The sequence below is a fragment of the Miscanthus floridulus genome, chromosome 6 (assembly GCF_019320115.1).
Source record: "Miscanthus floridulus cultivar M001 chromosome 6, ASM1932011v1, whole genome shotgun sequence".
In the NCBI taxonomy this organism is placed as follows: domain Eukaryota; kingdom Viridiplantae; phylum Streptophyta; class Magnoliopsida; order Poales; family Poaceae; genus Miscanthus; species Miscanthus floridulus.
Window position 1 is genome coordinate 48,132,676 of NC_089585.1, and position 23,338 is coordinate 48,156,013.

The window sequence follows — 23,338 nt, forward strand, 5'->3', positions numbered from 1 at the left end:
CAAGACAGCATGTCCAGCCAAAACTACGAACCAACAAATTACAATCGTATAGATGAGTTAGCACAACTCTTGCAAAAAACGCTATTCAACAGAAACTATGCCTTAATCCTACTTGTTTTACAGCAGTAACATCAGAGTCAATGATTGTGGACAAAAATAATGAAGTTGAAGGCACATATTCACTGCTACTCCATTAGCTCATAAACAGATACAATAGCGAGCGCAGCAGCAGGAGCAAGGCCCATTCATTGTTCGAATCTACAGTCATTCCAATTCTCATGTTTGTCAGATCTTTCCTTGCGGAAAATTAACTTTACAGCCTCAAAAAGGGGTAACTGGAATTTTACTTGAGATGTAAAGGTAGCTGCAACTGCAATCTATGTCACCTCCAATCATGCTTCCAGCTTGATATCAATGAATTCAGCCTTTGGAGCCGACCACATTCCAATTCCTTCCTGCTGGCCAGAAAAAGGTTGGGTACAGGGGCAAACCAGCTGTGTAGTAGTCATCTTACTGAATAAGGCTCCGAATCGCTTGTGTTGGTAGTATTTACAGCCTTCTCGGGAGACATACTGCCCACATCTTTTATACAATCACCACCAGCTTGTCGTGAAGTTTCTGTGTTCTCTACAGAATGTTGATGCTCCTCAGAGTTAGTGCCACGCTCCCTAAAAACACCATTGGCTTCAGTACTTGGCGTGGCTGATGTAGGCAAGTGGGAGGCATGCTTGTTTTGTAGATCTGTGTGCTTAATAGCTGTACTAGTAACAGCAGCAATTTTAGCACAACTAATTCTGGTTTCTATTTTTTGCCTCCTGCGACCCTCCCCATCTGCATGTTTCCCATCCACCGCATTCACTGGCTTCCGCTTCACCGGGGATATGTTTAACGGCACATCATCCTCTGCAGGCCTAGAAGGCTCCTTTGGTGGTGGATTAAAGTCCTCATCGTCATCATCGTCATAGTCCACAAGTCCAGCAGATTTAGGCCTGAAAAGGGAGGGATCAATACTGAAGCAACCAACATTAACAAATTAAACTAGAACTTATCGAGTTCTGCATGATATGATTTTCAAGATTGTCATTAAATGTAACATGAGAAAGCAATACAACAGATATCATGAGAAAGCAATACAACAGATATAAGCTACCACATGGGAACTCAAGATCATCTCATACTGTATCTGAAGAAACAATACCTAGAGGCGTCATCAGTGTCGTCGGCTTCACTTCCATTAGGGACCTTAGGCTTAGGCTTGCTATGCTGGTTCTGTGCATGTTTAGGCCGCCGGCCGGAGCCTGAACCTTCTTCATCACTAGAAAGAACAAATATCATTTCACTTGCAAATTCACTGTATAATCTCTGAACATAATAGCACCCTTCAATATCCAATCTCGCCTATATATTACTAAAATAATGAAGAAATTACCAGTAAGAAAACAATAACATACCTGTCCTCGTTGAAGTAGTCTTCCTCTTCCTTCTCAAGACCTCTTTGTTCTGCCTTCTTTCTCATGTCAGGCATACTAGCATTCAACCTTGGTTCAGCACTCTCCAGGTACTTGTCAAAAGAAGGAAGAAACAAAAGAGAGACCATCTCACTCAATAATGCATAAGGTAGGCAGAAACTAGTGTTAGCAGTATGAAGGTCACTTTATCAAAAGCTCAACATGGGATGCAATAGTACACAAGAAATGGTTCAACCTGGTTATACTTGAGTTTGAAGGCCTGAATACTCCCAAAGTGTTCAAACTTGGCAAGTTCATCCCTCTCCCAGAAAGACTCGATAACATAGAGAATGAGAGGTTTTATATTTTCCTGTAGGTAAGTATCCAGTGCATAAGGCAGAATTCATAGTGGTGAAGTAAAAGCCAGATTTCAAAGTGGCAACCAGGTAAACCACAAAATTCAAAGCGGCAACCTGATATTGTACCTTTCGTATGTATTCCAACAATTCAAGTACTCCTGAATGTAGCATGTTGTATCTCTCCCCATTGTCAACAAAGACATCAATTATTGGTTTCAACAAGTTGAACTTCACAACATGGCGAATGAGATGCTCATCCTACAAAATATAAAGGATATATCAAGTGGGATACAAGAATGATGCCTAGCTGCTTGTTTAACTAACACACGTAATGGGGATCCGTTAGTTAGCCATATATCTGGATTAAGCATAAGTGAAAATATATATGCCCGGGTAGTTGTACTGAGAATCCAGGAAATAAAGCAATCAAACAATGACAAATATTGGGGTCTGGTTTAAATCACGAATAAACAGTTTGTTCAGGAAATCATGGTGTGCTAACATTAAAGCAGGCGAGCTATTATCCTGCAGATATCACCTAGGAACAGTTCTCTGCGGGAAACTATTGTGCTAAAGGTAAAATGCAATGCCTGGTAATAGCATATACCTTATATTTGAAACTTACAATAGCACATCATTAGTGGACTGAAACTATATCTACCATAAAATGACCTCTGCAAGAGCTAGGATACATTGAGGAACACTTCAACCATGATAGGGCATAACTTCAAGGGAACTTCCAATTTTCTAACAACATAAAAAGAAAAAAATTCAAAATCCATAAATCTTACATTTCTGGATATAATAGTACGCATAAACCTAACAGCTGCTACAACCAAAAACTTCTCCCTCCGTCGAGTCAATGTAAGGATTTTCTCGATAGCATTGTTCATAAGAAAATTGCACCTACACAAGATTAACAAACATTTAGAAACATGCATATAAAAATCATAGAAGTATCATGGTATAATGGAAGAAGTTTGTACAGAGTAGTACTTAATTCTGTAGTGATGATGAACTACACAAAAGCACAGCAGTTCACAAACATTTAACAAAATCTCAGGCTTGATACGGTCTCCTTCAGCATTTCCACCAACACGTACAGAGTTAGATGTCGATCGAGACAAGCTCCTCGGGGGACAAGAGGATGCTATTACATCAACCAAATAGTCAAGATGCCTTTCGTAGAAAATCTCAATAATTATGTCTCTCTGCAGAAGGGAATGAAGACTTAGTGCAGCTAAATCAGGTCAGAAGATTTTGTGAATTTCAGAGATTTTTAACAGATTTCAAGTTTTCAACACAAGATGCTGAAAAATGACCATGATCTACCACCACGAAAGTTACCAAAAACAAAGGCAGCTTTTTTTTTTCTGAAACACACAGGAGAGCTGCGTATCATTATAATAAGAAGAAAAAAACAACAATGGCAAACTATCCATCAGAGTTCAGAGATAAGCAAAGTGGAAGCAATAACAAATGGGTAGCCTAGAAGAGACAAGCAATCCATAATGTTTTATAATTTCACATCGCATAATTAATAACTGAATCATTCAACAGATTGTACCCTAGGTGGCAAATGGTAGGGATGTGCAATACTGCAGTGCTATAAACACAGTCCACATCACCATATACTGAAATTAAAAGTTGGAAACTTGAACTAGCATGGGAAAATCTATTCCATGGTTGTTGTATAGTAGTGGAGTTCCAAATAATTTTATCAATTAAATATCACATATTACAAGATGTGAGCCAAATTTGTAAGACTAACTCAAATGAACAACTCGAGGTAATGCGACTACCGAGTGAAAGTCAATATGTAACATAAATTCAGTTCGGTAGAAAACGTAACTTACATGTGCTCCAGACATAGTGAAAGAATCCATCAATATGCGCAGGATTTCTAGAAACTGGCAGTGCATTTCCTCACCGAAGTCAGTTACCATGCCTTTCACCTACAAATTAGCATTGAAATTATACACAAAACATGACTAGGAAGAAATAATAATACAGAGGCATTGAGAAAAGGGGGCAAGTTTGGTCATCTTTCATTTCACGTCAAGTCAATTGCAACCAAGAGTAAACGAACTCGCTGGTGACAGATAGATACTTGTGTTTTATTGCTATATCATTAGAAAAACACAAATTTAGATCATATCCAAAGAGGCCCTGTTATCATTTCTTGTTTAAAACATGTGAGATAAGAAATGCACAGTTGCACCCCAGTTCAGCTAAATGACAAGCAGTTTCATATATTCAAAATGCTACTCCCTCTGATCAGAGATATAACTACTTTTGAATGTCAACACAATCTACAAGATTGAAATTTAACCACTCATTTCTATAGGATTATGATATTTATAAAAAAGGGTTGTTACAGAAGTACTTTCTAAAAGTGAATCTACTAATATCCATCTTATGTTGTAAATCTACCTACTTCTGTACACTCAATATAGTCAAAGCTTAAAATGGTTCACGAAAATGAATCCTAAATAATTTATAGTTTCAATCAGAGGGAGCACAAAGGATGGAATAAGTGTTACTCCCTCCATTCCAAATTATAAGACGTTTTGGCTTTTCTAGATACATTGCTTTTTCTATGTATCTAGATACAGTGTATATCTAAGTGCATAGCAAAAGCTACGTATCTAGAAAAGCCAAAACGTCTTTAAATTTGGAGTGGATGGAGTACTGTATAAAAGACTTTACTGTATATTTCAGACCTCCAAGAAGTTGTAACTTACCAGAAGTCCTAGAAGAGAATTTCCTTCTTGCTGGACAATATATGACCTCAATAGGTTAGGGTCCTGATTAAGAAAAAGTATAAGGATATCTATCCTGCATTCGTCAATAAACTGCAGTTAGAACATCGAACAAAATGTGGTTTGCCAACAAAGATGCTTATATAAATGCACTCTTTAATAAGTACCCAGCTGAAACGATTTTTCTATCTTGACTCTGCAACACATCAGAAATTATTTCAAAAACGCCTTCACCTGAAAGATCCCTGAAGAAAAATTGGTGGTTAGTTCCTGGCTACAAGAATTCCAGCAACCAAAAAGAGTTCACAGCTATCTTAAAGTAGAGCAGCACATTTGTCTTCGAATCTGTAAGGTACATTGGTTTGGTTGTATGCACTCTATTAGTCACATTGCACACAACGATTTAAGGTTATATGTATTAGATAACAAACACATAAAAAATCTGAATGATAACCCCTGATATACCTATAACAAGATATCCTCAGCAATCTGAAGTCAAACGATAGCGAGGCAAAGCACAGGGCTGCCAAGCAGAGAAAACAATGACAACACCAAGCTCAGGCACACCGGTACTATATGATCATATTTCTTTTTGTTTTTGTAGTACAGATAGCCTGCAGCCATGCATTTACACATTTGGAGAATTGATACAATACCGTGGCAGTGTTGTGTTATGCCTTTTACTGGTAGAAAGAAAGAAGAATGAAATTGAAGGACCTACCGAAACAGTCGCAGTTGCTGAACAAGTGGTAGACTCTTACTAAGTGTGCAAAATTCATGCAAGAACAGAACCTGGAAATACAGAAACATTGTTAGCAGGGTCAACAAAAAGGGTGCAAAGCATTCCATTTTCAACCCAGGTTCCAGCAATTGCAAGGCAAACAGACTGGCAAAGCAAGCTAGCTTACTCCAGATTAACTAATCGTAAAGATAAGAGAGCCTCTGTGATAGCAAATGCAAGTGACGAAACCTTGAGCAATTTCATAATTTCGTTAGAAATGAGGTGGGTCCAAAATGTGCGAGCCACATACAGAACTCCAGGAGACATGAGTGGCAATTTTTAAGGTGATGAAACTTGTGTAGCATTAACCCGAATTGCCTAAAGGCAAGCGAAACCTAAACATTTAACATCCTATAAAGAACTAGACTCAGGTAACAATCAAATTTAGCAATTATATAATTCATTCAAGAAAACACAGCCCAGCTAATCCAGCTGTCTCTTGTTACTGTTAGGAAATAAAGAAACAACAAAAAAATCAATAAAAATCATGAAGATAGTGACATTTTCAGTCCTAGATTATCATTTGCATCAATGCCAACAGCAATGGGGCAGTCTCGCCTTATTAGCTTCAACTATCTAACTCAATTCTATTGTGATGATGCTAACTAATTTACAATAGTGAGTTAGTGACTTCACTCAAGAAATGTTAAAAAAACAAAGACATCAAGTCATCATTAACAAGAACAATAAAGCCTTCTCACCAATTCTCGTTTCGATTCCATAGAAATATCTGATGACCTCATCCTAGCAAATAGTTGTCTTATAAAGAGTGCATCATCCTTTAGCAAGGAAATAACCTGCAGGCAGATCATTATATCACAAGTAACAAATGGGAGACGATTCAAGGATACCAACACTGGGGTGAGGCAGAAACACTAACAGAAGCATTATTTGAGTGTATCATTGTGTTCAGACTTGCTAGAGTGGCATCATCCAATATTCGTGGTAGTATAACATCCTGCAAATGCCCCCAAAAAAAAGTCATGCCCTAGAAGAGGCTAAGTAAAAGGAATATTAACATACACCAAGGAGGTACAAAAGTTAGCTAACAATTATGAAGAGACACTGACCTTAAGATAGCCTATTCTGTATGTTTGATGAATCTTCGAAACAACAGAAACATTTTCAATATGTATGGCCTGTGGCAGAAACATGGTTATATATACATTAAATAACCATTTCTTCTCAAGCAGGACAACATGTGGAAGAAAACTCAGAATACCTCTTTGAACACTACATGATCTTTTAGAAAAGCACGGTGCTTTTGCACTCTTGGAACCTCTGGATCATCTGTACAGAGTATATCTGGTTAAAATAAGAAACCAGCAACCTTGGACTGACGCATTGCAGTTATAATAAGATCACACATGATTGCATGCTATAATGAAGGTATATGAGAAACATGGGGAAACAATGGAGATAGCATACATTCAAGGGCACCTATTATGTCAAGAATAAACTCATCAGAGAAAATCTTGTCAAAGATCGATGGACTGTTCAACAATACTGCAGAATGAAAATTAATAATCAGTACCAGTATAAAAACGCTACTAAGTGCACTTTTAATACAGGCATGTACTTACTTATTCCCTTGACCAATTTGAAAATCATGTGAAGATCATCTATGTTCTCTAAATCCTCACACATTCTGAAAATGTCCACTAGCTTTGGGAAAAAGTCACGCTGCAGGAATTTGCATGTAGAATAGTTCAAGACTTCAGTCAAAGAAAAATCATGCCCAAAAAAGATGGCATAATCAATTCTATGCATCTGTTGTTATGCAGCCCTCTCCTGAAGTTTTAGTGACACTTAGTTATGTTGATCCACATCAAACCAACAAAATGAGTCAAGAAGGGATTTCAGCAGGAAAGCACCATCAATCAGTTTATTAAAGTATTAAGACCATTCTTATTTGGAGTTAATGGCACCATATATCAGATTTGAAGAAAATGCAGTGCCACCATTGTCTATCCATATCAGTCTATCAGTCATTCCAGTCTAACTGGACTCACATTTCATCAAACCACCCGCCCATACATGATATCAGAATCGTATAATTACATTCATGCAGTTGGATTGCAACTACGTGTTCTTATCACCATCACCATTTGAATTCCTCCTCCTTATATAACTCATTAGAAAACATTTGATCTACTGTTACATGAATGTACAACAATAACTACTCCGATCATAAGAACAGTGAGACTCCAGCAAACATCTCTATTTGAATGGAACGAGATGAGTTTAACAAATCTTATGTCAAGATGACATTTACACTACACAGGCATGAGACGTTGTGTAGCCAATAGTACAATTACTTAATCAAGAAAGAAATAGCTCCTTAGGAGACTGCTACATATTCTGACAAACTAGCATGTGGAAAATAATCTTGCTTAAACATTATCTACAAACAAAACTCTATGTAAGATTATTTCATCTAATGTCTAAGAAAGAGTGAGGTAATGAACCTAAAAGAACAATCAAACTGAGAGTGTATTGGCCAATAATGCAGCATATGATGCGTCTCGCCCATCAATAATGACTTTTCAACAAAGAAACTATGGATGCCTACATATCGAGAGGCATTTTCCCAAAAGACTCAACAAAAAGCTCAAGTTTACTTATTTTCAAAATCGCAGTAATAAGGAAGCACAAATGCATCCGTCTGTAGGCTTTTGTTATAATTAATGTGCTGTACCAAACCCATGATCCATGCTTTAGGGAGTAACGTGTGGTTGGCTGATGTTTCGGTGAAAGTAATATCTTACAATACAATTAGCAGAATGCTAACAAGAATCCAGTACATTTCGTACATGTGACCATGACATGGCAAAGTTTAGATGGCTTACATCTTGTGTTATCAACTCTGCCACGTGGATCTGATCTGTAATGCCACCCTCCAATACAGTCTGCAGATTATTGTCACCGGTATTTTTAAATTAGTTCGTTTAAGCTCCCAAGCATCAAAACAATATATGATAATTTCCTATTGATAAATGTATCATTGTACCTGCCCCCCCCCCCCCCCCCCCCCCCAAAAAAAAAAAAAAAAAAAAAAAAGGGTATACAAAAGCTTAAAGTCATTTCTATGAAATAGGTACATATCAGACTAGCAATATCAGCAATGCCTTTCAATAGCCAGACGGACTGGCCTGGTTCCAAAACTGTCTCAATTCACAAACAACCCGACAACCCCATTCACCGCTAGTATCAATGATTACATACGAAAACAGATAATCATAGTTTTACCTTCACACTCTGGGTTACACTAGACAAATAGAAGAATAAGCAGCTAGTATGGGACTACCAAATTGCAACATGTATTCATCAAGATATCAGACTTAAAAGACATGATCAGGCAAGCACAAACTATATTCTCAGACTAGACAAAATGCATATTACTAGTGTAACAATGATAGCGAGAGTAAACATTCAACCAAAAACATAAAATAAATAAATGTTGTGACTACGTGTTGGAGGCCAAATGATAACATTTTCATATAAGAAGAACACAAGAAAAATCTAACCTTCAAAATAAAAGGAAGATTAGACAACTCAACAGGAGGAAGCTCCCTGAATTCGCCGTTAGCAGAGCGGAATGAATCATCTGCAGAGGGGAGAATGATTACTAGACATAACAGTGAGACAAACACTAGATGAGGTAAAGTACACATGCATATATGCTAGACACTAATATAAGCTGCAGCTAAGCAAAGCGGACAGTAATACGAACTGCAGCCGAGCAAAGCACAAGTCATTGCTCACATGTTTGCATAACAGAGTGTAAGAAAAAAAGGTGGAGAAGAAACCAAAAATAAAACAAAAGGTCAATGAACCAAAATTAGCCCAGAAAACATGCACATATCCAATGCTTTCAAGTCGTCCGATTAATCGTGACTAATCGCGACTAATCATCCTTATCGGTCCTTAGTGACCGATTTGGGGTACCGAGGCGACCAGCTCGATCAGAAAGCTGGTCGTCCGATTAATCGAAGAGTAATCGCGATTAATCGTCCGACTAGGACAGGGACGACTAGTTTGGTTGCTCTGTTTTTTGGGCCTGTTTAACCAGGCCTATATGTGGCCTATTGGGCTTGCAATTTGGTCTGTTAGGGTTAGAATAGGCACCAAAAAGCAGGAGGCACGCAGGCACATGCTGCAAGTATGGTAGTAATATTGATGTGATTCTGCATTATATTTTGTGTAGGTCCATACAAAAAAGAGAAACCGATTAGAGCACCAAAGGTTAAATAAGTTGGTATATGTCAGTTACAACCGCAAGATGGAAAACAGATTTAAAAAAATTAGAGAGCTGGGTTCCAAAGGAAAGAGATGCAATCCACTCTTGCTTGATGAATTTCATTGGGAAAATGAATGGGTCAATGAAAATTGTGAACCAGAACCAGTTCAGGAAGGTGGTGGCGATGCTATGACTTGGGCTGTTGCGGATGAGGCTATTGGTGTAACTCAGGGTCTAGAGGGACGTAACTTGCCTAGGGCTGCTGCTACTCGTGCCGCTGTTGCTGCCCCTGTGAGGCGTACTTATGCTAGGAACAGGAAGCGTCCAAGGAACACAGTGACTCAAGATATTGATGAAGTTGATGATGAGGACCAAGATTAGCATGTAGATTCAGCAATAGCAATGGAGGAGGATGAAGAATCTGCACCAACTGAAACTGGAGATGGAGATGGAGGCTTCAATTTTAATGTTGATTTGCTTAATTAGATGGCTAGTTGCCTACTTTTGTTGGACTGTTAAATGTCCATGTTTGTGACTCTGTGTTGACCACTTTAGCTTATGTGTACTGAACTTGTTTGGTTATGTAATATGCTGGCTATGTGGCTGCTATGGTCTGCTATGTGCTAACTGCTAAATGCTAGTTATTTGCTACTGCAGCAGTGCTTGCTAATGCAGCAGTGCTGCTGTTGAGCTGTGTCAAGATCAAGACTACATTAGTGTTGCTAATTATGGTCTTCTTTGGTATTTTAGGCTTCCAGCAGCAAGTCAGCAAAGAAATGGAGTTTGGGACAGGAATATGGACCTCTGGACATGGCAGAAAAGAGAAGAAAACAACTCCCACAAGTAAGTCACCAGCTAAACACTAATGTAGTCTTGATGCTTGCTTTATTGTGTATACTATATAGTATATATAGGTATATATGTCCTGATATATAGGACGACCAGGGGTCGACTAGGCTCGACTAATCGGCCTGGTCGATGACTAATCACGATTAGTCTCCTGGTCGGTCCCATGGCGACTAGGTTCGACTGGACAACTTGAAAACATTGCCCATATCTCTCAAGTCCTAGTGAATCATCTTTTATCAACTTCAGGAGTTGGCGTTGTCATGTTTTTATCCATTAGTTTATACCTAACTGCACTGCTATTCTATACATGATATGAATACGCCTTAATAAGAAACATAATTACAGATGATGTCTATTAATCAATTACTACCATAGTTAACAGGTGGAAGAAACAGGCTGCTTTTTTTCTCCATAATGTATATGGGTCCGAGAGGAACTTTCTTTTCATTTTGGCCTGATACTTCTCAAGAATGATTCTTTCATTCGCCAAGCATCTCAGGCAATTTAAGAAAGTGATGCCCTAAGGATCCGCCTTTGATTGCATTCAAAAAATATTACCACATAATAATACAATGCTCTTCAATACATTGAATAAGACTTTGATACATTAATCAGAGTTTTAGGAATTCTATATAAGGTCATCATGAGTCAAAAATTGTTGTGAATGTTTGAGGACAATTGAAGGAATTGTTTTAGTTATCAAGCTAACAGTAAGTACAAAATAGAGTAGCAAATGGTTACTGAACTCTACTAACATAGGACACATTTATATTCAAATAGTGCAAGCCTTTTCATTCACATAATAACACCAAGCAAAAATAGTGAATGGCTGGGTTCTAGTTGTGCTGCACTCCAGAATCTAATCACCGACTTTGCAATGGACAGTAAAATACTTTTCTGTTATGTCCCAAAAATATACATTTTCAGCAAATTGCTTTAAAATAATTTCAAAATGAATGTTTTTGAAAAGATACACAATCTCAAGTGGACATTCAGCAAAGGGGGTGTACCATTTGAATGCATTATTCTAGAGGCTTCTAGAGATTCTGATGATTGACGAGGACCAACTTCCAGAGCTGCAGGACATGGTTAAGATGAGAAGAGCATGCAAATATGTGTGGTATGAATAAACAGTCGCAGCTGATTTTAAAAAACTCACCACCAAGGTTACTGAACTGAAGGTTTCTCTGAATTTCACATATGTGTTCCCTGCACAGAACCAACAAAGAACACAAAATAAACCAAAGGGAGTAATTAAACAAAAACTTGGTAACTGCGCCACAGCTCTTGCTTCCATCACCATATGTAGGAGCATCCTGCAGCTTCCTGAAAGCTTAGCGCTAAGTCTGTCGCTGCTTCACGATCTCTCCATGAAATTATTGTTTCTAACAAAGAAAATGGATTAGAAAGTTTTGAAAAGATATAAATTAGCTCGAAAATAGAATGATACTGTGTTAGTTCACCTTCTTGTTTTCTGTAAATATCGTCAGATGTGATGTTGTGCATAAGTAGCGTCTCATTGTCCTCTTCATCTAAAACAGTCAAACCAAGTTCTTTTGAACCCTGGAACCAACCCAAGAATAAATCATATAACGTCCAAAAAGTAAGCCCACAGATTAGAAATCATAATACAATGACGGAATACCATGGTGCCATAGACTACAAGTAATTTCTGCTTGTTTTCATTTGTATTGGAATATTGCTTTACTTTTACACCGGGACACTGATACGAATCACCATCAAGTAATTTGTGCTTATTTTCATTTTTATTGGACTATTGCTTTAGTTTTACATCGGGACACTGCTCCATGAATCACCATCACAGTATGAAATATGAAAATGGTGTCTACTTTGACAAGGTTTTCTTATAGTTCCCTACTTCCCTCGACATTGACAAAAAATAAAATTTGAAAAGTTGACTGTGTCATTATTATTTGTAGAAACAGCATGACGGCCAAATGAAGCATGTCAAAACAAGGTACTAAGGTAGCAAAACTGAAAGTAGATTAAGGGTAAGGGGCAAACAAATATTTGGGCACTATCAAAGAAAATCAGGAGAAAGTGTGAGAATTAACTAGAGCCATGAATAAGAAATAATAAATACCACACATATTAGCAAAGAAATTTTTCATACCTCAATGTAATCAATAGAAACATGACCTGTTCCTTGATCGTCCCACTTCCCAGCATCAGTCAAACGGTATACTTTGACACGCTGGAACAGTTAGGATTGTAACCATCATTTATAGTATATTGGAGTAAAGAGATAAATAGTATACAAAACATAAGACAAATAAGTTTCTTAAAATTAGAGGACTGAGCGTATTGGTCAAATACAGAAACTAATATGATCTGCACTGCTCAATAAGAGATGATGAAAGGTAAAAACCATGCATTTGAAACAGAAAGGATAATGACAGTAGTCTGGTGCCAGTATACGACCTATTACATCCACGTAACAAAAGTAACAAACCACATTTTCTACTTCAAATGTGGTGTTCAATTCCATCTCTAAGGTATGTTTATCCCACAAATTGTGACGATTTGGCATAACCATGGCATCGGGAACCAAAATGTGCTTGACATGGGAGCTCCTCTTTGATGTACCAATCAGACAGAGCTACACCAGGACGAATTCTCAACGTTCTTGGAGGACTTGTTGACACTTGTCATGTATAGACACTAGCGCATCATTCCATATCCATAGATCCACACCTGTGGTTTAGGTATCTCTAACAGGGAGGTCCTATCTTAATATTAGTTCATCAAGTTGATGAGAAAAAACATGGACGACTGAACCCTGCTCGCTTGTTATTATCAGAATCAAGGGAAAATTCAAAATCTTTCCCATAGACCAACAAAAAAGGGCAGCAGCTTTTCAGCGGTCAAGGTGGAATTCATAACTCAACTACAGCAGTTACAACACCTCATACTCACAGTGATGTCTTACCATTATAAATCTGACTTGACTCGTACATTATTCACTTATTCTATATTCTATATATACCTATACCTAATAGTAACAACAACAACAACAAAGCCAACTTAAAGGCTTTCCATGCTTCATTTGGCCATCATGCTGTTTCTACAAATAATAATGACACAGTCAACTTTTCAAATTTTATTTTTTGTCAATGTCGAGGGAAGTAGGTAACTATAAGAAAACCTTGTCAAAGTAGACACCATTTTCATATTTCATACTGTGATGGTGATTCATGGAACAGTGTCCCGATGTAAAACTAAAGCAATAGTCCAATAAAAATACCTATACCTAATAGTAAAGAGGCAAAATTTCTCTCCACCCATTTTTTCGTCCACCTCCCACTAACTACCCAGACAGTGGAGAGTTTCTTCCATCCCGCTTTTTTTACTTCTCAAACTGCACTCACGCCCTCCGTGTCTCATATGTGACCCGAACTCATGATCCATACTCATACAAGTTAGAACAACTCGTTTCTAGAGATGATAAATATGGGGTCTGATTCCAATATGTATTGAGCCACGGCCTACGTATCTTGTATGTGACTCAGACTCGTGACCCAAGCTCATACGAGTTAGAACAACTCGCATCTAGTGATGATACGGAGCCTAATTCCTATACGTATTGGGGTTCCGTTGCAACTCACGGACACGATTGCTAGTTTTATACTTATATTATATGTGACTGAAAGAAAAACAAAGCCCATCACTCAATTAGTGGGAGGTTATCAGCTCTTGTATTCCCCACTCAAAATCCATATCATACAGGACTTGTTGGGATAATTGTTACCTCTATCTCAGCTGCTAAGTGACCTATGCTTGCCTCTTCCATTTGCCAATTTATGATCAGATTTAGGCACATGGATGACTAAATGTCCAACTAGCTGACTAGGACCGAGTAATCGACAACTAATCGCGATTAGTCGTCTTATCGGTGGTCTTACGACTAGCCTCAATCATACGATCTGATAACACTGTTAGTAATACATTCATTCATATTTGATTTTTGTGTGCAAGTTCTGGTCTTCCAATGCTGCTTTTGCCAGTAATTGCTATTGCAATTTGCAAGGTATTTACTACTTTCACAATTTTAATATGCAATTATTATCTATTTATTTAAAAAATAGTAAAAGGTATCCACATATCAGGGTTTTTTTTGGGAAAATTGTCATATCTGTATCCTTCCGATGCACTTATCTGTATTCGTGCTGCACAATAAGTGACATCCAACCAGCTGAACAGACTTTTCCCATCTGCCTACTTCTATATCCATACCAAAGTTTGTGTCTGTTTTCCCAGAATATTTTGAAGTCGTATGTGGTCCGTAGAATTGTGTTAAAAATGCACCAGACTTGATAAGAACTTTGGTTTGCATTGGACCAAGTACATGGAGAAGTGGGCCAAAAGACATGGCTCAATGGGGTTAAGGTTTGTAACGAGACAGATAGATATAGCTTGGTAGATAGAACTAGACGACTTGAGAGACAGACAATAAAAGAATGCTTCGACATTATATTATACGTGTGGACCTCCTCTATAGAGAGAACCTAAAAAGGCTATCAGTCAACACAAATCAAACCTTCACTTGGACAAATAACTAGCACAGTCAGGACTCATCAAAATTTGCAAATTCCTAAAAGAAAGAATTTGATCTAATCATATCAATGCTAAGACTTCTACTGGGACTCTTTCCGTGGTTAGACTGTCACCCTGTTATCCATCTCTGCTGCACTGGATCTGCCCTCTAGACTCTCCCATAATATGCCCAGCTACTGTCGTACCTTGCTATCATTGGTACCTCTGCTGCACCTCAACCTAATGACATGCTGCTGCAGGGGCCTCTTATCCTTATACAACAACAACAACAACAACAACAACAACAAAGCCTTTAAGTCCCAAACAAGTTGGGGTAGGCTAGAGTTGAAACCCAGCAGAAGCAAGGTTCAGGCACATAAATAGCTGTCTTCCAAGCACTCCTATCTAAGGCTAAGTCTTTGGGTATATTCCATCCTTTCAAGTCTCCTTTTATTACCTCTACCCAAGTCAACTTCGGTCTTCCTCTGCCTCTCTTCACGTTACTATCCTGGCTTAGGATTCCACTACTCACCGGTGCCTCTGGAGGTCTCCGTTGGACATGTCTAAACCATCTCAACCAGTGTTGGACAAGCTTTTCTTTAATTGGTGCTACCCCTAATCTATCACGTATATCATCGTTCCGAACTTGATCCCTTCTTGTATGACCGCAAATCCAACGCAACATACGCATTTCCGCGACACTTATCTGTTGAACATGTCTTTTCGTAGGCCAACATTCTGCACCATACAATATAGCAGGTCTAATCATTGTCCTATAAAACTTGCCTTTTAGCTTCTGTGGTACCCTTTTGTCACATAGGACACCAGATGCTTGCCGCCACTTCATCCACCCTGCTTTGATTCTATGGCTAACATCTTCATCAATATCCCCGCCTCTCTGTAGCATTGATCCTAAATATCGAAAGGTATCCTTCCTAGGCACTACTTGACCTTCCAAACTAATATCTTTCTCCTCCCGAGTAGTAGTGCTGAAGTCACATTTCATATACTCAGTTTTAGTTCTACTGAGTCTAAAACCTTTGGACTCCAAAGTCTCCCGCCATAACTCCAGTTTCTGATTCACTCTTGTCCGGCTTTCATCAACTAGCACTACATCGTCCGCGAAAAGCATACACCAAGAGATGTCCCCTTGTATGTCCCTTGTGACCTCATCCATCACTAAGGCAAACAAATAAGGGCTCAAAGCTGACCCTTGATGTAGCCCTATCCTAATCGGGAAGTCATCCGTGTCTCCATCACTTGTTCGAACTCTAGTCACAACATTGTTGTACATGTCCTTAATGAGCCCAACGTACTTCGTTGGGACTTTATGTTTGTCCAAAGCCCACCACATAATATTCCTTAGTATTTTATCATAAGCCTTCTCCAAGTCAATAAAAACCATGTGTAGGTCCTTCTTCTCCCTATACGGCTCCATAACTTGTCTTATTAAGAAAATGGCTTCCATGGTTGACCTTTCGGGCATGAAACCAAATTGGTTCATAGAGACCCGCGTTATTGGTCTCAAGCAATGCTCGATAGCTCTCTCCCATGGCTTCATAGTATGACTCATCAACTTAATTCCCCGGTAATTAGTACAACTTTGAATATTCCCTTTATTCTTGTAGATCGGTACCAATATACTTCTCCTCCACTCATCAGGTATCTTGTTTGATCGAAAAATATGGTTGAACAGCTTGGTTAGCCATACTATAGCTATGTCCCCGAGACATCTCCACACCTCGATTGGGATACCATCCAGTCCCATCGCCTTACCTCCTTTCATCATTTTCAACACCTCTCTGACCTCATATTCTTGGATTCTTCGCACAAAGCGCCTATTGGTGTCATCAAAAGGGTCATCCAACTGAAAGGTTGTGTCCATATTCTCACCATTAAACAATTTATCAAAATACTCTTGCCATCGATGTTGGATCTCATCCTCCTTCACCAAGAGATGCTCCCTTTCATCCTTAATGCACTTAACTTGGTTGAAATCCCTTGTCTTTCTCTCACGAACCCTAGTCATCCTATAAATATCCTTCTCTCCTTCCTTCGTACTCAAATGTTGATAAAGATCCTCGTACGCTCTACCCTTTGCCACACTTACAGCTTGCTTTGCAGTCTTCTTTGCCACCTTGTACTTCTCTATGTTGTCCACTCCTGTCATGGTACAAGCGTCTATAGCATTCTTTCTTCTCCTTAATAGCCCTTTGGACTTCCTCGTTCCACCACCAAGTATCTTTAGCCTCGCCTCCACTTCCTTTGGTTACTCCACACACCTCTAAGGCCACCTTCCGAATGTTGGTTGTCATCTTCTCCCACATGTTGTTTATGTCCTCTTTTTCCTTCCAAGAGCCCTCTTTGATAACCCTTTCCCTAAATACCTCTGACGTCTCCCCTTTCAGTTTCCATCACTTTGTTCTTTCAATCTTAGCTTGTTTATCCCTACGGGCATGCACCTGAAAACGAAAGTCTGCCACCAAAAGCTTATGTTGAGAAACAACACACTCCCCTGGTATCACCTTGCAACCCCAGCATGCTCGTTTGTCCTTTCTTCTTACGAGGACAAAGTCAATCTGGCTAAAGTGTTGCCCGCTACTGAAGGTCACTAGATGAGATTCTCTCTTTCTAAAGAAAGTGTTGGCTATCATTAGGTCAAAAGCTACCGCGAAGTCCAGAACTTCCTCCCCCTCCTGATTCCTACTACCATACCCAAAACCTCCATGAACTGCCTCGAAACCTGCGCTTGTAGTACCTACATGCCCATTAAGATCTCCTCCTATAAAAAGCTTCTCACTACTAGGTACAACTCTAATCAAGCCATCTAAGTCTTCCCAGAACTGTCTCTTAGCACTCTCGTCGAGGCCTAGTTGGGGGGCATACGCACTAATTACGTAAGCAAGTGAAACATTCATCTGATATCATCTAGTCCATGGGAATGATGTCTACCAAAATCATGGCTATCAGTGTTTGTTTAATACTGAAGTGACCAATACTTGGATTGGATAGTATAACTACAGATACAAATATGATCATAGATCAGCTGGCAGGTATCACAAGCTGTTTTGATCTTTCTGACATACACAACAACCACTGATTGGGAGCATCATGAGTTCCCTTTATTATCTTTCTTTTAGGTCAAACTACTAAATTGCATGGTAATACCGTCTTTTCAGGAGTGCTGCAAATACAAAGTCAATTTTTTTCTCCATGAAGTGGATGTTCAATGAAGCTGGGGTATTTGTCTCCAGAGGAACAAAATCACACCGGTACATATAATCAAATGATGCAATAAATTTAAATCAAAGCAACTTCAGCTCCTAGATGTTGAGCTTATCAATGTAGATTACTTACACCTAAGCTGGAACTTTTGATTGTATATAAAATTTTAGATCAGATGGGCAGGCTCTACAGTTTTCAAGATAGAAGTATATTAGTGCCGGCACAGAAATAACCCAAATGGTAGCAGCTAATATATACTGGCATGGCATTTGTATCAATATGAGTCAATCAAGCATGCCCCACGTTGACGTAATGATACGGGTAGTGACTACATCATGATCAAGGCGGTCTTCATTTAAATTGGCAAATTCATCATGCTACAAAGTAAAGACAAGGCTAATACACATGTCGAAACTGCTCACATCTGGACTATCACCAATAAGTTCACTGACAGAGAGTCGGAAACCAGGTGACACAAGCTAATTCTGCAGTAAAGCAGGCCTCACTAGTTCCAAACATGCAGGTGCTGGTACAGCAGCATGGGGATTGCACAAAAAACAAAAACCCCTACCCACCTTATTCCTCATGAATTAAAAAACCAAATCTTATGATACCTCACTCATTACTACAGTTCACCAAGAAGTAAGCACAAGCACAACCAATCCCTCTTGAAACACTAAATTACCAGCTCCAAGAGCAGCTAACTCGGATCTATGGCACGGTTGGCCCCCAGAAATTCCCCACCGCCCCCATGCAAAATTCCCGACAGCTCCCTTCCAGAAACCCACTACGCGCTAACAAACTAAAATCAAGACACGCGAAGGACGCAGGTTTAGCCAATCAAATAGTAGCGAGCGGATCTACGCATCGTGAAGCTCCCAGAATTGTACAGAGCAGCCGAGAATAAGGGAGGGGAGACCTCACCTGCATGCTGCTGGCGTGCGACGCCACCGATGCGGCCGCGGCATCGCCCCCCGCCTCCGCGTCCCTCCGCTCCTGCTCCGCCATCAGCTGCGCGCCGCGGTCCGCCGCTGCCTGTCTCCTCTTCCCCCGGAGCGCCTCTTCAACCGCGGGTCAAGGGTGCGGGCGGCGAAACCCTAACCACCATCAACGAGCTGCGGGCCTGCGGGCTGCCGCTCTCCCCCTCTTCCGCCCTCTCGCTCCTCCAGGCGGCCGTCGCCTTTTCCCTTTTACCCCTCCGGTTTTCGTCAATATTTTTTGCGCACGTGTTCGTTATGTTTACCCCCTCGCAGTCGCAATGTAGAAGGGAAAGGAGCCTGGAGCGGTGGACACAAGGAGTGTGACGATGATGGGGCAGACAGGTACGTCACGGTCGGAGATATTGGTCATCGCCTCATCGGCACCCTTCCGAACCGAGAAAAAAAATATATAACTAGCGCCGCGTGGTTTGTGATCGAGTTGGAGCAAACAAAATTTGGTAGGGACTTGGAACTTTGGGTTAACAACTAACCCCTCGGTCCCATATTAAGTGCATTTTTATAGAAGTTTAAAATTTTATCTCAAAATAAATACACATCTAGGTACAAGACAACCTAACTTTAATTATCTTTATCTACTTTCTCTCTTTCCTAAGAGAAATGATTATATCTTTAAAGGGATATATATGTAATTATATATATCCCTTTAATATTAGCATTGGTCTCTTCACTAAAACTCTAGAAGTGCACTTAGATAGTGTTTGGTTAAGAGTCAGGGTAAAGTAGGACGGCCTCATCTCTAATTTCGGAGACAGGACGGGGACAAAATGGCTCTATTTTCTGTTTGTTTGATAAGAGACGAGATCAATCCATTCTGTGTTTGGTTGAAGGGATAAATCATTTTGTTTGCTTGGCTTATAAACCGTACTTTTTCAGTCAACAAACAGTATTTTTCTCTCACAACAAATCAGCCAACAGTACTTTCAGCCATGACGTATCAGCCAAGCGAACAGAGCAAATAAGAATGGGAACGATAGTGGATTTGATGCCATTAGCAGCAGTTACCTATGGGGCCCACTTGTCATCCCGTTAATTTTCTTTTTTTCTTTGGTCGCCTTTATCTTCTCTTCTCGCTTCGTTCTCAAGCGCTCGACAGCAACAACAATACACCGCCACTGCGCCTAACCCATTCGCCGGACTGTCGAGCGTCGTCACGCCCTCTCTCTAGCGTCGGACGTTGCAGGTAGCCCTATTGAAAGGGCCGAGGGTGTCGTCTAGACAGAGTGAATAGGCGTTTCTAAAAAATGAACATCTTAAAATACGGAAACGATTAGTGTGAGAGCTTTCAATTACTTAAAAGCTCCGAATTAGAGAATTAGACCCCTCGCGAGTAAACCACAGAGTGTTTAGCAAATACTAAATAAGACTAGGAGCTACAAGCCTGCAAAATAAAGATTAGATCAGAGAATAAATAGAATCAATGCTGGAGGAAAATACCGGACACTCGCGATTTCAGCAAATCAGCCCCAAACTTGTTTCTTTCGATTTCAAACTTCAATCCAAGCTGTAGGTACCTACTAGAGATAATATGATACACATAGGACCTACACGAAAACTCAAGCAACACAAGTGAAACACAAATATCAAATAAAAGCGAATTGAGACACGATATTTGTTTTACCAAAGTTTAGACTCTGTCGAGTCCTACTCTCCGGTGAGGGGGCTACGAGCGACCCAGCAAAGATCAGCTCTAGAGGACCCACGAAGGTCAACTCTAGCCGGAGTCTTTTCTAACTTCTTTTTCTCCTTCCACTAGTTGATCCCTTCCTTACGACGATGGAATCGACTGTTACAAACTTTTCGAGACATACCACAATCTCTTGGGTGCTCTCCAGCGAAGCCTAACCATTTAGGACCAAAAAGGCTAAGAATAACAAATGCAAATCACAAGATTAACAATATGCACAAGTGCTCAAGGGTGGTTTGCTCTCAATTTTGAATCTCACTTAACCCATAAAGTGAATTTGACAAATTGGATCAATCACTCACTAAGAGAGGGCTGGAGAGTGTTCTCAAGGCTCAAAAACATGTACGAGAGCCAGCAGAATCAACAGCCTTCAAAGGTATAGGCTTGGGGGTATTTATAGACCCCACTCAAAAACTAGCCGTTATAAAGCCGTTAGAAAGTTAGCGGCGCGTGAGGCATCGGAACTCCCGAGGATTGCCAGGACTTCAGACTCCCAAAACTCCCGACTCTTGTCGGAACTTCCAACAAACTAAACTCGAGAGCACAGATAAGCTACTATGACTGACCCCATATTGGACACGTCCAATATCCATACTGGACACAGCATGGCTAAGTTAGCTCTAGTGTCTCATTCTCACTCAAATCTCATATAGGTTGGCTTGAGCACTTATGAATAATCATCTATCAACATGATGCATCCCTCTTAATAGTATGACATACCTATTTACTCAAGATCAAATGAAAACTGAGTTTGAATCGCTTGAGTTGATTTCCTTCAAACCAAATGCCATAGCTCTCAATATTCATCAAGTGAGGGTGTCAACATATCAACTTTGATTTTCTTCTTGAGCATAGTCATCTTGAGCATGTGACTTGATCTCATTCAATAAATGAGAATTGACTTCAAATGCATCAAGTCACTTCTAACATTTTATCCAATATATATATTTGATCCTCCACTTCGTTGTGACTATCAAAGTTTGATTGGTACCTCAACTAAATGCAAGTACTTTCTTCTTTACCCTAGCTAGGTTCCTCGGTCACCAAGCCATCGCTTGCCTTTCACCCTTGCTTAGTACCTCGAAGCATTTCCTTGCTATCTTCACCAACTCAATCAATCAAGTCACACCTTGTGTTGGATCATCCATTAAGTCCATAATCCATCCTTTCATTTATATAGCAAGCTTTAAATATGAGACCATTCTATATGCAATCCCTCATGTCTCATTAATTAATTATTAACATGCTTGCTTTCACATAAATCATAGAAATCCCACAATAAGTAAGCCTTGCATGAATTTTTTTATATTGTTGTCTTGTATTTGAACTAGATTGTTTATACAACACATTAGTTTGGCCTTTACCAAGTACTTGTGAGATAACCAACTTCCTGTCCAACATTTAGCAAATAGGTTAGACCTTTAATCATGTTGCCATTCAATCATTCAAAGCCCACTAAAGGGCTAGATGCACTTTCAATCTCCCCTTTTTGATGATTAATGACAACTTGATTAAAGCTTACAAAAAAATAAGAATTTAGGTTTTTGGGTTCAATGATTCATGTGTGTGACCTAGCCTTGTTGCTCACCTGAGATGGACCATGTGCAATCAAGCCACCGTTGCAGCAGTCTCACAACTTCCATTCACACATGCTGTCGATAAGTATACTCAGGTGTGCAAAGATAATAAATGTTCACCAACCCCTGTTAACTCATTTTTATCTCCATAAGGACACAACTTGAAGTTCACGCTTCCCTTGTTTATGATGAATGCTCTGGTTTGGGTGTATTCTTAAGGTACATCCATATGCTTTTTAAATTAAGCATGGTATTTAGGTTAAAATAGCATTCTTTAATCCAAATTTGGCATGGTGTTGAATCTTGATTAATGAACTTTTTGAGTATTACTTTTATAAAACAAAAGAAGTTATGATGGAGATGAATCAAGGCTAGTTTATTTTGCAAACTTTACCCTTAGCCTTGTTTGAGTTAAGTAAAAAAAACTAAAAAGTTAAGTGAACTAGCTCCTAATAATAATATTAAAAATAATATAATTATAATAATAATAAAATGATTTAGGCTCCCCGATGTTCAAACTGGTAGAGCGCTTTTTTGTTTTCTTTATTAAATAAAATAGGTACAAGAATAAGTGTGGGGAGATCTCTCATGCATTATGAACACACATTCAAGATCTCCCACCAACAAGTTACACAACCATGGACGAGCATCATACAGAACGACATGACAGATAGCTTTAGAAAGGATTGATTGAACCTCTGGTTCGGCCAAATAACCACTAATCCCTAAACTCCTTCCTCTTAAAATGATGGTTTGTGCAAACTCTACCCTCAACTTCCTATAATTTTGAGTTTAAAACAAACATAATCTTGATCGTTAAAATTAAACTCAATGAACCAATAATGCCCCTATACAATT

The 23,338-nt window shown here is 39.3% G+C and overlaps 1 protein-coding gene across 1 annotated transcript; it reads right to left on the reverse strand.

Annotated features, from left to right (window-relative positions):
• Positions 1-193: 193 nt before the first annotated feature.
• Positions 194-19,439, reverse strand: LOC136456008 (uncharacterized). The gene is made up of 25 exons (XM_066455759.1): positions 19,143-19,439; positions 12,574-12,654; positions 11,903-12,002; positions 11,740-11,824; positions 11,599-11,648; positions 11,450-11,515; positions 8,878-8,957; positions 8,200-8,259; positions 6,934-7,033; positions 6,779-6,856; positions 6,573-6,640; positions 6,421-6,489; positions 6,231-6,308; positions 6,052-6,147; positions 5,291-5,361; positions 4,737-4,814; positions 4,552-4,645; positions 3,664-3,762; positions 2,804-3,018; positions 2,599-2,713; positions 1,934-2,065; positions 1,705-1,818; positions 1,452-1,561; positions 1,199-1,315; positions 194-989 (listed from the first exon to the last, which is right to left on the reverse strand). Exons 1-25 carry the CDS (start codon positions 19,224-19,226, stop codon positions 506-508), a joined length of 2,724 nt encoding a protein of 907 aa, XP_066311856.1. The 5' UTR covers positions 19,227-19,439; the 3' UTR covers positions 194-505.
• Positions 19,440-23,338: the final 3,899 nt, after the last annotated feature.